The sequence below is a fragment of the Rhinolophus sinicus genome, linkage group LG06 (genome assembly GCF_036562045.2).
Source record: "Rhinolophus sinicus isolate RSC01 linkage group LG06, ASM3656204v1, whole genome shotgun sequence".
NCBI classification, from domain to species: domain Eukaryota; kingdom Metazoa; phylum Chordata; class Mammalia; order Chiroptera; family Rhinolophidae; genus Rhinolophus; species Rhinolophus sinicus.
The window spans coordinates 47,564,662-47,582,128 of record NC_133756.1 but is presented as its reverse complement, the minus strand read 5'-3'; the positions used below and the strand labels follow the sequence as shown (position 1 = coordinate 47,582,128).

Genomic DNA, 17,467 nt, shown 5'->3' with positions numbered 1-17,467 from the left:
TAATAGAAATGGGTAGTTAACCCATTAAATGGGTTGTTTAACTCTTAATTTAACTCACTAGAACTGTCATTCATTACAATATTTTTATATAATTAAAGCATGTAATGTTGAACCAGATCCTTTTACTAAACTTTGATTTCTGTGTTTTAGATTGTGTACTAATGTTCATAATAAATGTGCCAGATGCTTTTAATACTCTAGGTATAGAGCATAAAAACAAATCAATAAGGAAAACTAAGTTACAATAAATAAATGGGCAAAAGACATGAAATACTAATTCACACACACACACACACACACAAAGAAATACAAATGGCTATAAGTACTAAAAATCTAATCAAAGATCTGAGACTTAAAATATCATTTATTATCCCTTAAATTAGTAATGATTTTAAAAATCAGAATATCCTGGAGAGAGTGAGGAGAAACAGGCACTCTCATATAGTACTGCTAGTGTAAAATGTTATGATCTTTTTGGAAAGCAACTGGAAATATGTATTGAGAGCCCTAAGAATATTTATACCCTTTGACCCACTAATTCCACTTCTAGGAATTTATCCTAAAAAATAATAATTTCAACTGCAGAAAAAACTTTATGCACAAAGACATTTATCACAGTTATTTATAATAGGAAAAAAAGGGAAACAACCTGAATATTCAGCAATAGAAGAATGGCAAAGTATTTTGTGGTTACATTTGCAAGTAAGCCATTAGAGTGATGTTTGCATGCTTGTTACCATTGACGTGAAAACAGCTGACTATAAAACTGCACATTCATTATATCTCAACTATGATAACATGCGTAGAAAAAATATATTAAAGTGTTTTTTAAAAAAGGCTGGCTCTGGGTGGTGAGATGATAGTTGTTTTTGTTTTACTGTTTCTTTATATTTTTCTGTATTTTCCAAATTTTGTATAATGAACATTTATTATTTTTAAAATACATATACATTTTTTAAAGTTTTAGCACTTACTCTGTCATATTATTTAAGTGTAGTTAAAGAAGAAATGTGTTAACAGCAACGATATTTAGATTACAAAAGACTGAAAAGTTAAAGATTTAAATTATGAAAGATAATGAGAGAAAAACGGAAAGAAATCTTTCATTTTATTCTAACACTTCTATAGGTTAGCCAAATTTCCATTATTCAGAAGGTAGGTATTCAGTTTGTAAATATCGTGGCACATGTCTTATCCCTTCTCTTTCCTTGCTCCTGTTTGTGGCCACTTATTATTAATTTCTCCTTTCTAGCTTTCTCCAGTAAGGAATGGAGATGGAAAAGAAAACAGAAGTTAAACCATCCTTTTAGATACAATTACAAGTTTCTCTCACCACATTTTCACTGTTTAGAGAAGTAGAACTGTCTTCAATTAAGACTATAACTACCATGTTTCCCGAAAATAAGACCTAACCGGAAAATAAGCCCTAGCATGACTTTTCAGGATGCTCGTAATATAAAATAAGCCCTACTGTATTTCCCCGGAAATAAGACCGGGTCTTATATTAGTTTTTGCTCCAAAAGACACACTAGGGCTTATTTTATATTACGAGCATCCTGAAAAATCATGCTACAGCTTATTTTCCGGTTAGGTCTTATTTTCAGATAAACACGGTATTCAATTGCTGTAATATTCCTAATATTACACCAAAATTAAAAACAAAAACAACAAAAACAACTACATCACATACATTTCTTTCATGTAACTGGTAAAGTTGAAACAAAGGAGGAATGGACAACTAGTGCATATCATCTTTAGCTTTGCCTCTTGGTGTAACCCAGAGCAAGGCTTCTTAGGCGACCTGTTATTGGGAATAATTGTGAAAAGGTTATGCTTTGGGCTGGCTTCAAAACATGGATGTAGGTCAGATTTATTCACACTATTTCTCTTAGATTCAGAATTAAAACTGACAGGGTTTACTGAATTAGTAGTAGACTCTAAATAACTATTCTTTAGTAATTATACACAGATTTAAATTCATAATTTAGATTCAATAAAAATGTAACATTAGATTAATAAACTGTTTTCATAAAAGTCCACACCAATGCATGCCTTCTACTTCTACTTCTTCCGTAGTGACATTATAAATATACCTTGCTGAGGATTATTTCTGGAGCCAAATATTCCGGAGTGCCACATAAGGTCCAAGTTCTGCCTTTAACTCTTTTGGCAAACCCAAAGTCTGTGACCTATGAAAGACAAAAAATAGCTGTGAACATTTATTCTTTCACAGTAAATGTACTTCTTGTACTTAAGTTGAAAGTTTAAAAAAGGGTTAAAATTAAAACCAGAGAAAACAGTAAGTCAATATAATTGAGACTAATCCATGAGCGCCACTGTTCAGTGAACGCAGGTTAAAACAACACCTGCTTATATAACCTTTCTCTGACTCAAGCAAAGAAGCAAATGAACCCCAAAATAGTTTTAATAAAAATGAAGTAGTGCGAGAAGTATTTCTTTAGTCCAACAAGTCCTCTGCTGTTAATTACATCATCAGAAGTGCAAAAGCATCATGGAGAAAATCTCCTGATAATGTGTAAAAAGGGATGCTCCCACTCAGTTAGTAGCAGAAATGGAAAGAAAACACTGCCACCAGTCAGTCCAGTATTGGTACCCAGAGTTCCTTTGGCAACTGCATTGTAGTGATAAAGGCATGGACTCTGGGAACAGACTACCTGGGTTCCACTCCGGCTCTACCTGTGTGACCTTGCTGTGCCTTAGTTTCATCGGCCTTAAAATGAGGATATCCATTAGTACTTAAAACTTCATAGCGTTATCAGGATTAGAAGAGATGACACATATAAAACACTTGAAATAATGCCTGGCACTAAATGAGTACTCACAAATTTAGCTATTACTATTTCTTTATGCAGGGGGCTATGCTCAGTACACAGCTACAAATTGCAGAAGATATAAACAGGGTCTATCCTTGATGGGACTTTTTGTTCTCCGTAATAACAGCAGAACTACAAGCTCAGTTTAAACTATTAGGAAGAAGTAATTGTCTCCATCAAAGAAAAAAAAATCCAATATTAGTAGTTGTGAAATACATACAACTTCTTACCTAGTATTTTCTCAAATACATTATATATAAAGAGTTCAGGTCATACCTGGATATAACCTTGGTGGTCAATTAAGAGATTTTCAGGTTTAAGATCTCTGTAGATGAGGTCTAGTGAATGAAGGTACTCGAATGTCAGCACTATCTGAGCTGCATAGAACCGTGCATGGGGTTCACTACAAAGGAACAAAACATTGATTTCTGTAAAATGGGTTAACACATAGTAATTAGTAAATTATATAAAAAATTAACATGGGGTTAAGGTAGTTTGGGAGTAAAAAGTATTTTTTCTTTGAAACATATGTAATGAATCTTGTTAGTTTCCACATATTTATTTAATCTCTAAATTGTTTTCAAATCTTTGATATGCTTAGTGGGCAGCATATATTGAAGAAAAATATAACTCTCAAATTGTCAATATATTTTAAATTATTATTGGCCATAAAATACATTGATGCATGTACGATTATGCCCGACCCTGAGGATGATTGAAAAGCAAATGTGCCAATTAGATTGTCTATCAAGGCCATCGCTACTATAATAGGTTCCAGCTACATTTCTCATAAATTTCAAGTGCTTAAAGAATTTTACTACACAGAAGCTCTTTAACTGTAATAATCTGCAGATTAATGCCATTTTACCCAGACTATTCCTATTATAAAAATGATATATGCTCGTTATAGAAAAAATATCATAAAGTAGTAATGAAGAATGACACCCATAATCCCATTCAGAAAACATAAATACAATCCTGGTGTCTACATTTCCAAATCTTTTACTATGCATGTTTACACAGACACATAAACACAGGTATAATGTGTATATTCGTAAATATATACAGTTCTTGCAGGTGTAGATTAGATCAATTGATAGGTTAGTGTAGTTTTGATGCCACATTCTGAGCATTACTCCAAAAGGATGTACTGACTTTTTAGTTTGAGTTTCTATTTCATCTTCTAGTGTATACACTGAATTCTGCTAATCTGCCTGACAAATTGCAGTGACTTTCAGATTTGTGTCCTCAATGAAAAACCTTAACTATGAATAGAATTTCCCTCAAGATGGTTGGCACAAGTTTGATCTGGTAGCACCAGAAATAGAGATTCCAAAAAAAGATAATACTGGGGGTGCCAAAAAAATGTATTCATCTTTTGTTATCAGTATGTATTGAGCATTACAATTTTAATACAGTTTTTTCTTTTCTTAAAATATGTATACATTTTTTGGCACCTTCTGTATATGCTGCTCCTTTTGTTTGTCACTATTTCCTAGCTCCTAGCCTGATACACATCAGGTGCTCAGTAAATATTTATGGAATGAATAAACATGTAAAGAAAAATACATTTGGGGGACCATATTTTATAATGCTTTTTGAATTTTGGCCCCTCCCCAACACAAACAATCTACATCCTATGTCATAGCAAGGAATGAGGAGAACACTGTAAAGGGAGGTTGGAAAAACCATCCTGGTCATTTATCCCTAACACCTTGGAAACATTTGACTTGGGAGGTCCCCTCCTATTTTCTCCAGGCATCTGTAAATATAAGATGCACTTATTATCATATAAGTGAATATAAATTTATCATCATAAATATAAGATAAACTCAGAATCTTACATTTATTTTCCACACATTGGTGTTTGTTGGAGGAACACAAACGTTACATAGATCTATAATCAAATTGTTGAAAGGTGAAAACAAAGTACACTGCAGGATGATTTAATGCTATAGCAGCTTAAAGTCTAGACAGATGCTGTTTAAGTAAAGAATCATAACGAATCCATTGTTTCTGATTACAGCCATCCATGCTGAACAATAACTCAGTAGTCTCGCTGTTTCAAAGTTTCTAAGATGTGAGTTAGCAACCTTTCAAGTGTATATGTAGTATGTGTGAGAGGTTAGAAAAGACAGTGTCTCAGTGTGAATTATATCAATCAACTTGCTTTCCTCCTAATACCGAGTCAAATATTTAAGAAATAAAAGTGCAGTGAGTTGCAAATGAAAGAAGTTGTAATTACAGAAAATAGACAAAATATTTTTTGAAGGCAGGTATAGCTAAGGTTCTTCAGTGGAAAACTTTGAATTATTATAGGGCAATATGAGGATCCTGGGCCTGCTTGGACAAGGGATGGTAGGAGAAAGTACAACAAAAGGTAAAAGCAACTATTAAAGATAAACAAAGTTCCTTTGCATTAGAACAGTGCCTGACACGTATTAGGTGCCTTATACATATTAGGTCAACAAATGAATTTTGGCTTAGGCTCTAATATATCTCTAATGTTGGCCCATAACTGAATATAATCTCATGATAACCCAAGTCTCTCATCATTGTTTTATGAACCTAATTACCATATCATTCCTGTTTGAACTCATACTTATGTGTTAATTGAGCCAACATATAATTTAGTGAATGAAGCTGGACCTGCTCTGGTTTCAGCTTCATTCTATTAGTAATTATTAATGAACAGTAGTAGCTTATAAACTATTGCACACACGTAAAGATAACAGAATCTATAACCTATCTTAATAACTGCATGACTTTATTAGTAATAACCTAATTATGTACATATAAATTATGTATGTATTTTCAAACATCACCATAGAAACAACTTTAAAGAGCATTAAATTTGTGCAAAACAACCTTTTATAATCTCATCACTATGATACCATTATTGTCTTTTCTATATATTCCTTTTTTATCTTCATCTTTACACAAACCACTTCCCTGGAGTTGCATAATTAATATTTGTTCAATAAATACTGGTATGTTTAAATTCAACTAATTTTGGCATTTTCTTGAAATTCTTCAAATAATAGAGCTTCACAATATCTACCAATGGTAGAACATTAACATTGGTATCATGATGCTTTTATTTAATTTTTAAAACTCAATATGGTGTGATCTTATTAACATTTCCACGTAATTCTTCATTTAGCTAAAATATTACTAAATTCAATGACATAAATTTTTAGCATTGACAATAAATTAAAAATTTGGTTTAAAACAAAGCAAACAGTAAGATTTAAGGAGAGTAAAGCATTAGTTACCTGAACCTTCCAATTCTTCTTAGATGTGAAAACATTTCACCCCCAGGGACATATTCCATAACCATGTATAAATTAGAATTATCCTATGAAAATATAAAAAGGATAAATAAATCAAAATTATGAAACCAAGATTATTTCTTAAGAAAATTTAAGATAACGCCTTCTTCAGTTAGAAAAAGACAAATTTAAAAATCCATCTGACAGATTACTAACACTGGGAAAGAGAGAATAAATAGAAAATGCTCTAACTTTTCTGCACTGGGGCACTCACTTTTTCCCCTTAGAATTCTTGTTACAATTTAGTCTGGAACTTTTGCTGTTCCCCATTCCTACTCTTGCAGGGAACACTTAAGTCTTGAACAATTAAACACTGCAGCAATAATTTAATGCTACTGTGTATACAAAGTAATGACAATCTGAAAAAGTTAGTAAGAATATTTACAATTTATGTGCTAAATTAGGTCAGAGAGATGAATGATTTTTAACATCATCAGGAAGTCACAGGTCTTTATTTGATTTAAAGAATAAAGGAGGAAAAAGAAAAAAGATTAAAATGTTTCATATGAATTGATATTGCAGACAGATGCCAAGTATCATTCCAAAGAACTGAACAGCTGCCAAGTTAAAGAATAAATCTTGTGTGTATGTTTATGAGACAGTTGAGCAGAGGGCCAAAGACTGTTCTATCTTACGTACATGAAAAGACTAGAGCACAAATTACTAAGAGAAAGTAAATGGTGAGATAGTGGCAGAAAATGTTCAAAACAAAAATAAAGTATGTAGGTGTATTAATTTGTATGAATGTAAGAATTGCTTAATAAGATACTGCTATGGATTTTGATAAATTAAAATAATTGATTTCATAGTACAGCTCATGAAAAATTACACATTACCTTTAACAAATTCCCCAGGGAGAACCAAAACCTTTTCACATGTTACCTAAGTTTGTAAGTACAATAAGATTTAGTTATATAAAACCAAAATATTTTACTTTTTTTGTTTATTCATATTCTCCTAGTTTATCATCTGGCTTAGAATCATATTATAACTTTATATTTAAAAAACATGTATATGAGGTTGAAAATATTTTATTTGGATATTAGTAAAATTTACCTTAAAAGAATACTCCAGTCGAACAAGAAAAGGAAAATTCACTGCTTGTAATATTCTTTTCTCATTCAAAGTATGCTCTATTTGCTTCAGTTTAACAACCTGTAATTGAGAGATAAATATGTTAAATGTATTTGAATGGAATTTAAAAGTTACTATAATTTTACAAGAAAATATTAAACAAATGTTTTCCATATAATAATGAACTTCGGTAAACAAAATTGCTAGAGTTGGACAAGGATGATAGATTTATCAGATTTAAATGAAAAATCTAACAGAAGATTTAAAATGAGGTCTTAAGATGGTCAACTACGGTTTTTAATAAAGAAGCAAGAGCTAAGAAGAATTAGACTCATAATAAATTACTTAATAAATAATATGTGAAAATACTTAGTTCCTAATGACTTCTAGTTCACTAAGGAGCTGGCACAAATCACTGCAATAAACAGGTATTGATTTACATCTTCAGAGGATCAGTAATGAAATTAAAGATTGAGGAAAAGCCAATAATTGAAAAACAGTGGGTATAAACGAAACATTTGTTCACTTTATAATACATGAATAAATACAAGACAAATCCTAAAAATTCAATTTGCACAGCCACAAAAGAGGATACACAGAATATTGGCAAAAAACAGCTATGTTTATAATAAATAGGTCATTTGGGATTAATTGGGCTTCCTCTGGATTGTCTACTCAATCAGGTACATAGCAGGGGAAAGCAATTTATCCTGACTTCATGGAGACAGTTATTCTATCCCACGTTATTCTGTTTTTAATTTAAGAAAAGGTGACCTTAGGGAGACGTAAATAATCATATGTGTGTAAATCATTAGAAGGTGACATTCTTTCTTGATAAAGGCTTACTATCAATGTGGAGTAGTCATAGAACTGAAGAAGTTGAATATGAACAAGAAAGATAATTAAAGATACCATCCAATAATTAGTGTATAAAATTATAGTATAAAAATAATGTTGAGCAAAGAATAATTGACTTAAGAGTCAGAAGATCTGTGTTGTAATCTAGGTCTCCTATTCATATTTAATTAGTTTTGTGACTTTGGAGATGTTATTTCAACTCTTAGGATCTCAGTTGCTGTTGTTGTTTTTATCTGTAACATGAAATGGTTGACTCACTACTGTCCACATTCTAACTAGTTACAGAACTAATTAGTCCATACTTACCACAATACATTATATAACATTACCTGGAGAATTACTATTGGTTTGTGTTTGGTTTTTTTAAGGGATTATTTTCTTAGCAGTTTCTGGTTCACAGTAGAATTGAACAGAAGGTACAGAGATTTCCCATATAACTGCTTCCCCCACACATGCAAAATTTCCCCCATTATCAACATTCCCCACCAGAGTGGTACATTTGTTACAATCAATGAACCTATACAGACACATCATTGCTACGTGGAGTCCATAGTTTACATCAGGGTTCACTGTTGGTGCTGTACATTCTGTGGGTTGGGACACATGTATAATGACATGTAACCACCATTATAATACATACAGAGTAGTTACACTGCCTAAAAACCCTCTGTGCTCCACTTATTCATCCTTCGCTCCCCACTAACCCGAGGCAACCATTGATCTTTTCACTATCTCTATAGGTTTTTTCTTTTCCAGAATGTCATATAGTTCATACACTATGCCGCCTTTTCAGATTGGCTTCTTTCACAGAATGTGCATTTGCCTGCATGCTGCATAAAGTCTATTAGGAAGGATGGCGCATGAATATGTGAATAGCAATATATGAGCAACTGCCAAGTGAGGGTTATGATGTCATAAGTGTTCAGAGGAGAAAATGTTTACATTAGACCTAGTACATAATCTTTCTGAGTCCTAGATTCTTCATCAATAAAATGCTGATAATAATATAACAATAACACTACTTTACAAGTGACTGTGTGACATAATGCATGTCAAGTGACAACATAGTGCCTGGCACAAAGTAAAAGGTCAAAACTTGTCAATTATTATAATCTATTTTAAAAGGTGAGGGCTTAGCTGGGTCTTAATGATGGATAGATAACAAAGATTAGGAAAAGATGGAGGAGACAGTGCAGTCACGGTTAATATCCAGAACCATTACCTGAAGGGAGAAAATATACAAATGTAAATCTGAGTGCTAGATCCAGTCAGCTATAGCTTAGGACAGTGGTTCTCAAATTTTGGTAATGACGTACCGCTAAATAGCAGAGAAAAGTATCAAGTACCCCTGGGAGTTTAGTCCATGTTTTAGTTTCAAAATTCATATAATATTTATATTTACTTCTTAGTATTTCTGGTGGTTGAAATCTATTAAAAACACTTATAAATGTTTACTTACCAACTGCTCTTTTTCAGTCAAACCCTTGAAGAGTTATTAATAAGGAAGCAGGCCATATATTATCACATATACTCCCACCCCTCCCAGCATAGCACTACCTGTGTATAGTTCTGTGGGTCAAGTTCCAGAGAAGTGGAGTATAGAGGACGTGTAGGGGAATAGCGTGAGATAAGACTACAGTGGAGTTTGGGAGAAAATAATGAAGGGTTTGAAATAGGCTGCAGAGTTCTGACTTCATTTAATAATAAACATCAGGAAGCTGTTTGAATGAGTGAGATGATATGATAAGAAAACTTTGTTGGTAGTGAGGAAGGTAAATTAGTAGATGGTGAAAACTCTGGGGTTGTGGAAATTAAGATGTTATTGTGAAAGCCCAGTTAATGTTAGTGAGGGACCAACTGGTGGGTAGTAGGGAAGATCTTAGCGATAACAAATACATTTGAAAAGAAAAATTAACGAAGGAATATAGATGCAGAAATCAGACAACCGTAGGTCAAATTCCTGATTCATCTCACTAGCTGTTTGACTTTGAAACAACTACTTAAATAGAAAGGCTATTGGCTTAAAAGGGAGTTAATGTCATACAAAGTTGTGAAGATTCACTGATACAGTAAACATAAAGTGCTTAGCCATGCTTAACACATAATATGGAATAAAGAAATGTGATTTCCTTAATTTCTGTACTGATTTTCTTCCCCTCACCCCATAAACCCTAAGACAGAAGATGCAAAAAAGAGTTTATTGAAAGATTTGTGACTTTATTGACATAAAAGAAGGTTATTATGGAGTGTTATTTGATTACTTAGCTTTAGCAAATTAACATAAATAAACTTGAAAAAAAATCAGAATATAAAGTCTTTGTCCTAATTATGAAAAGATCCAGAACACTGCCATGGAGAAATGACTAAAAATAACAGCTATTACAGAAGGTAAGGGGGTTGGGGGGTGGGAGATGAGGGTAAGGGGGATCAAATAAATATATGGTAATGGAAAGAGAACTGACTCTGGGTGGTGAACATACAACGGGATTTATAGATGATGTAATACAGAATTGTACACCTGAAATCTATGTAATTTCACTAACAATTGTCACCCCAAGAAATTAAAATTAAAAAAAATAACAGCTATTATTCTGGGGAATACTCTTCCGTCATGATTTATCCCCAGGTAGCTTTCTCAGTAACTTACTTATTAACAAGTCACTGTCTTACCAAAAAAGGAATTAAAAAGTTCTTCCCTAAATATTTTAAAGTATAAAAATAGTTTTGTCTTTTGTTTTAAAGCAGAGCTTGGACTGGAACCTCAGACCAGTCTAATGCTGTGCTGTCCAAAATGGTAGCTGCTAGCCACATGTGGTTATTTAACACTGGAAATGTGGCGAACCCAAATGGAGATATACTGTAAGGGTAATATACACACCAGATTTCAAAGGTTTGGTGAGAAAAAAAGAACGTAAAATATCTCAGTAATTTTTATATTAATTACATACTGCAGTGATAATATTTTGGATACATTGGGCTAAATAGAATCTATTAACATTAATTTCAACTGTTTCTTTTTACTTTTTCAATATGAGGCTACTAGAAAATTTTAATTTACATATGTGTCTCATATTATATTTATTAGACAGCATTAGTCTAGCCACTATCTGTAACCCTGACTGTTTCCTCTACATTTTCTTACTATCTAAACCCAGTAAGCCAAATTATCATTCCTGGGAACATAGTATCTATAAGATAATATATCAAGACTTGCCATTTTTCTTTTATTTAATTATAAGTGATTACAAAGAAAATAGAAGCTTAATATTTAAAGCATGAGTAATTGATATATCCTGATTCTTTAGATATACCACTATGTGATAAATACTTAAAATTATTTTTAAATTTTTATTGATATAATTGACATATAACATTCTATTAGTATTAAATATATAACATAATGATTTGATATTTTGTATAGTATGTAGGTTTTCAAATTTTAAATCAATCATGTTAAACAAGAGAGCTTCTACTTAATTAAAATAAGTCATAAAGTAAAATCACTAAGTTTCTGTTACCTCAATCTAAGGATCAAGTGATTTATTCTTGCATTTTTCCACAAGGCCGAATGTAGTAGAGATACGTGTTCTTTACATGATGAATTCAATATTTTTTTAGAAACATACACATACCTGTTATATGTATAAATAATTATTGAAATAATGTACTTCTATATCCTAAAACTATAAAAATGGATCATATACTCATCAGAAAGCAAATTAAGTGCAACAATAAAATTATTTGAAGGTGTCAATGGTTAAGTCATTATATTGCATCTATTAAATAATCTAGCTGATGAAAGTGACGTTTACCCCTCAAGTAAATAACAACAAAAACACTAACCTTCTGTTTATCTAAGATCTTCATGGCATAATACTGTTCAGTGGCTTTATGTTTCACCAACATGACTCTTCCAAATGAACCTGTTCCAAGGGTTTTTTTTCTTTCAAAATCCTCCAGGCCGGCATTATTCTACAGGTACATGAAAAATAAAATAAACTTTAAAATGAGAAATTCTCGTAAGAAGACTACGTTAACTATAATAGATTTAATGATAATCAGAATACATAATTTAATTTATAACCATCCATTTAAAAACAATACAAAAGACTAGTGAGATTCCAAGTTATTGGTTCTATTTTTCCCTTTGAATAAGAAAGGATTTAATATTTGAGAAGAGAATTGTATTACCAAACAAAGCATAATAGTAATGGGAGGAAATAAGAACCACAGCTGAAATACCAATGGTCATATTCAAATATAAATTCCTAGTATTGGACTTCTAATAAATTAGTTTCATATTTTAATAATTACAAACTGACCAGAGGTACACTGACAAAAACAATCATGAAGGCCATATAGTCTTAGTGCACTTGGAAATAACAGTAATGAATACATAATCTGAGGGATCAGAGTCCTTTCACTAGAGTTACCTCTGAAGAAAGCACTGTGGAACTTAATTTCTATCTTTATATGAGCATATAGATCTAGGTAATAACAGAGCGAGAGATCCTAATGGCTTTCTCTTTCTGATGTTATAATAACCCAGTATTACCTAAAACAGTAATAAGGAAAGAAGAGTTCCTCATTCTCACAAAGATAACCAAGAGTCATTGTCCCAGAACAATAATCAGTCTCTTTTTTCTCCTTGAATAGATGCTTTGTTATGAGCAAACATCTTTGTTTGGCTTTGACTATAGCCTAGAAGCAAAGAATTGGAAGCATCAATCTACTGAATTTGCTGCTGCCACAACAAAACGAAAATTACTAGGAACAAATTATATGCTAAATAGCAATAAGGAGTAATTGCTGACCCATTTCTTTAATAGGTTTTCATTACAAAGATCTCCATGAAAATCTTAGAAAAAAATATTTCCAAGGGCCAGTCTATACAGTGTTTAGCTTGCGAAAAACGTGATGCAGAATGATTCTTGTATAAGAGAGGAATCTAGAGAGCTATCAAAGTCCATTGTAGTTGGATTTTGTCTCTATTACAAATCAAATCTTGCCTTTGAGAAATAGCTTATCTTCCTGTTGAATCATTACAGAGAGAGCAAGCGACTCTAAGTTTCTACTTACAACATTTGTTTTCATTATAATTTAATTTCAAATTTCAATAACTTTAAATGGCAATGAGATTCTATGGCAATGTAGAAAGAAGAAGTCCTTCTAATTCTGATTGAATTAATTATTTAACCTTATGAATTAATATTTAATTTTTGGTTATATCAACACAGATGGATTGAAATATTTAATATAGTTCCCAAATAAATAATGGAAACAAAATTCATTAATAGACCAAAGAACATCTCTTTTTGCTAGTCATTGCTTTTCATATAAATGTGTCATCATCCTCACCGCCATTAATGCTTTATGTTAGATAATGTCTAACTTTTTGTAATCAGTAGGGTGATTATATTTTAAATTATAGGTCATGCTCTAAATCTTGGTAATGATGGTATTTTCATAAAACAACATTTACTTAAATATTTTCTAGTGAGCAAATATTTGAAGCATAATAACTGTGCTAAGAGAAGGGTTTTCAAAATTTGACCTACTATTAAAGTTTGTTAATTATTTATAACTTCAAAAGGAGATTTTTATGGCAAGTATAGAGGACTCTTTTTATATAGAGTTTATAGATCTGTTAAGATCTAAAGCACTTAAATTATATACAACTTACTCCATCAAAATGTTTATGAAAGAATCCCTAGGTTTGGTATGTTATCAACAGCCAAGTATTTGTGATTAAGAATTTGAAACTGGCCAATAGGACCCCCATTTTCATAATTAATAAAAATAATATGCTAGCAAAGGCATAAATAAAAATTACTCTAATATTAGAAAATATGAAGAGTTTGTAGCAACTTGGAATTAGTATCAAAATTTATAACCAGGTATTATATTAAAAATTAGTTTCTTCTCCAATGTAGGCATACATAAAATTATTAATAAGTCAAAACATGTTATGACAAAAATTCCCACGTTAAGCTTATATTTATTAATGTTACTTGAAAGTTAAAGTTTCTGCAAATAGTAAATTATTTAGGCAAGAATCACAATTTTACTTAACATAGGATTTTTAAATCATATAAAAATTTGAATATTTCTTACCTGAGCAGGATTTTCCCATTTTTTTAAAAAGTCTTCTTTGGCTTTGGCTAGAAATTCTTTCACTAAAAATACATAAAAAAAAGTCTTGTAAGAATATTTGTATTATATATAAATATACTTGCTTTAAAAACAGACTTATGTCAACTATGGTTGCCATGAAATGTGTATTCACAACCCTGATACACTAGAAATCTATTCAGTTTCTCTAAACAGGAAGCAAACATTTTCTCAAATTTCTAAAAATCTCTCATATCTTTCTATATGGAGATCACTTTAATAATTTCAAATCTAATGATAAAAATACTGTTCCCGAAAACATACGTGAAAGTAATGTAAAAAAGTTAGAAATTAGTCTAGGACAAAATACTGACTGCAAATAAATCAGCAGTGATAATTTAAAGGGGCAACAGAGCTTTTAAACATAAGAACTGAAAACAGCTGGAGAATGAACTTTTGATTTGTAGAGTTTCAAAAATTATTGATTTTGATAAAGGGTTATTTTCATGTGTAAGGATTTATGTTATTAGATTTGTGTTCTCTCTACTAAAGGTGAGAGAGAAAAGAAAAACACAAACCACAAACTAAAACATAAAAATTATCCACAAAGATCTGAAAATAAAACAGAACTAAACATCACAAACAAACAGAAAAAAACCCATTAAAAATCTCATTCTAAATTTGGAGCAAAACCAAATGTCTAATTTCAAATGTACCCTGAAGTAAAGCAATTCAAAACCTGATGTTTATATAATAATAATAGCCACATTATTTTATAAAGCTGAGGTTTGCAGTTTTAGATTTGTTAAATGGTGAATCATTGAAAAAGATTCTTCTTTTTCATTGTTTTTCCACAAAGTTATTATCAATGATTTCTGTTTATAAACAACTTTGTTGATTAAAAACAAATGGACAAAAATTCCAAAGCGATAAAATGGCATTAACAGTATGTATTCTTGTTCCTATAGTTAGGGATGAGAGCAAAACCTAACTATACAAGAAATAATTATTTTAGTCTTTTTGTTCAGAAAGTTCTCAATATTTCTCTGATATCTGAATCTATAAATAAAGAAAAAAATAGCAGAAAATAGGATTTAAATAAGGTTCAAATAGTGAAAGGTTAGACAAACTGAACATGGAGTGGTACACTGGTATGTATTTCAGAAATACAAATGATGATGGTGGTGGTGGTGATGATGATGATAATGAAAAGACAAAAGTAGAAGTGAGGAACTGACAAATTCTTTAATGAGATCATTTACTATTGTGGTAATATTAAAGTGAGGCATTTTAAAACACACAGTATTATTTCGCCTTATACCCAGTTAAGTACTTTGGCAAAACACTGTTATGAACCAAAAAGGTTGTTGGCACTCTAAACTTTTTGAGATTTCAAAATAGTGATGACAGGCACCAATGGCAGACATTAGTTTTTAAGTCACATAAGAGTGTGCATTTCTGAAGACATTATTTTACTATTTTAAACTGTCATCTGTATTTTGCTGTTAAAATACCTATTTTAGAAAGTTTGAGAAAAATAATTTTTAAACTTAGAATTTTCCCATTGTATGAAAATCTCATCCACCAAAACAATGAATCAAATAATTGCACCTAATTATGCAAACATGGTCTAATTCCTCCCCAGGGTGGATTTGGGCGTAGAAAACTTTTACGTTTTCTTTGAGTTTAGGATGGTTTAAGTCATCTTACTTCTACAAGTTAGTGTACTAGATACAATTAAAGAAGAGTGGTTTTATAAGTAAGATCTTTTTTTTCATGGAGCAGACATATCTGCACATGGCACTGACTTGGAAATGACAGCTAAAAACAAATTTAAAATATAATTTATTGCTAAATGCAACTGTGTCTTTTAAGAAACAACTTGTGATTCCCAAAGTATACCTCTGATTTCTTTTGAAAAAAATATTTTATCTTCTATTTATAGAACTCACACATTTAGTTGCAGTATAAACTCTCCAGATGCCTGCCTGAGTAGAGATAATTTGGAGACAAGGAAGAGAATCAGAGAAATAAAAAGAAAACCTTCCTAACATCCTGTTTCAGCTTCTCCTGTCACTTTCTGCTAAGTGGATCTGGAGTTTAAGAAAACATAACTGGTCAAAGGAAGGACTGGCAGTATCTGCCAAAGATGGTTTGATAGAAAATTTCCATTACTTACTTGGTGAATAAGCTAGAGGAAAAATTTCAGGTGCTACTTAATTTTATTCACTAGCAAGATATTTAGGAAATTCTTTGAAATATTCTCTAGTCTCATCAATACTCTGAGTTTCCTGTCAAGTAGCACTGTAGAAAGTAAACAACATTTCTCATAAATGTCTTATATAACTATCAGAAATGGGTATGAATCAAAGATCTTAAATTTTGTGAATTGTTTCAATAAATAGATTCCTTTTTGGAGTAAAGAATAAGCATTAACTATAATGTGATTTAAAAGTTCTATGAAGAAAACTCTGTTCCTGAAGCACTTTTTGTCACATAAGTATATATATACACACATAAAATATCTAGTTCATAAGTACATTATTTAGATGCAAAGATGAACATAGTTAACTCTTTGTAAAAATATCAGTTAACCAAAATATGCATCTTATAAATATAGACAACAAAAATAAAATATTTCACAATATGCTGGATTATGAATAACTCTAAAACAATAGGCAATCCAGAACCATATGTATTTGTTTTGAATTTTATTATTTTTATACAGTGGTGAATTTAACTTTCTAAATGCTTTTCTCTGGTTATGTTTCAAGTTTATATCCACTGACATAAGGTGTTAGCAGCTAATTAATAAACTAAGTGGTGGGAGAGACAGCCAAACACTGCAGCACATTTAATCGAGTTCCCTATAAAGCATATGCTTAAAGTTCTGCATTTTTTTGTTTTCTTCTTGTGTTCTAATATATAAGCCATTTCTATAGTTAACTATTTAAACCACTGTGATATCCTGAAATAGCCAAAGGTTTTGGAGTTTGGCACATGTGAGCTAGAATCTTGGCTCTAACACTTCTTAGCTACATGTGATCATGGGTACCTATCTACAAAGGACCTAACAGTGATTAGTAACTCTCCTTAGGAAAAAATATCTCAAGGAAAGATTTTTCTGCAAATATATTTTGTTCTGTAGTGATCAATAAAGGGGCAAACCAGGTACTACAAAAATGAGGACACACCAAATATCAATTGAATTTCTTCTTAGGAGTATACATTGCAATTATATTTATGTTCCAAATAAAT

At 31.3% G+C, this 17,467-nt stretch overlaps 1 protein-coding gene across 10 annotated transcripts in view; it reads right to left on the bottom strand.

The window, feature by feature from the left end:
• PRKACB (protein kinase cAMP-activated catalytic subunit beta) overlaps positions 1-17,467 on the bottom strand; it is a 104,984-nt gene that overhangs the window by 17,703 nt on the left and 69,814 nt on the right. For all 10 annotated transcript variants that reach the window (XM_019715232.2, XM_019715236.2, XM_019715233.2 and 7 more), the window contains 6 exons: positions 14,213-14,274; positions 11,942-12,070; positions 7,223-7,321; positions 6,110-6,192; positions 3,111-3,237; positions 2,094-2,189 (listed from right to left, as the gene is read on the bottom strand). In XM_019715232.2, the coding sequence (XP_019570791.1) occupies positions 2,094-2,189; positions 3,111-3,237; positions 6,110-6,192; positions 7,223-7,321; positions 11,942-12,070; positions 14,213-14,274 (596 nt within the window). The remainder of the gene's footprint in view (positions 1-2,093; positions 2,190-3,110; positions 3,238-6,109; positions 6,193-7,222; positions 7,322-11,941; positions 12,071-14,212; positions 14,275-17,467) is intronic.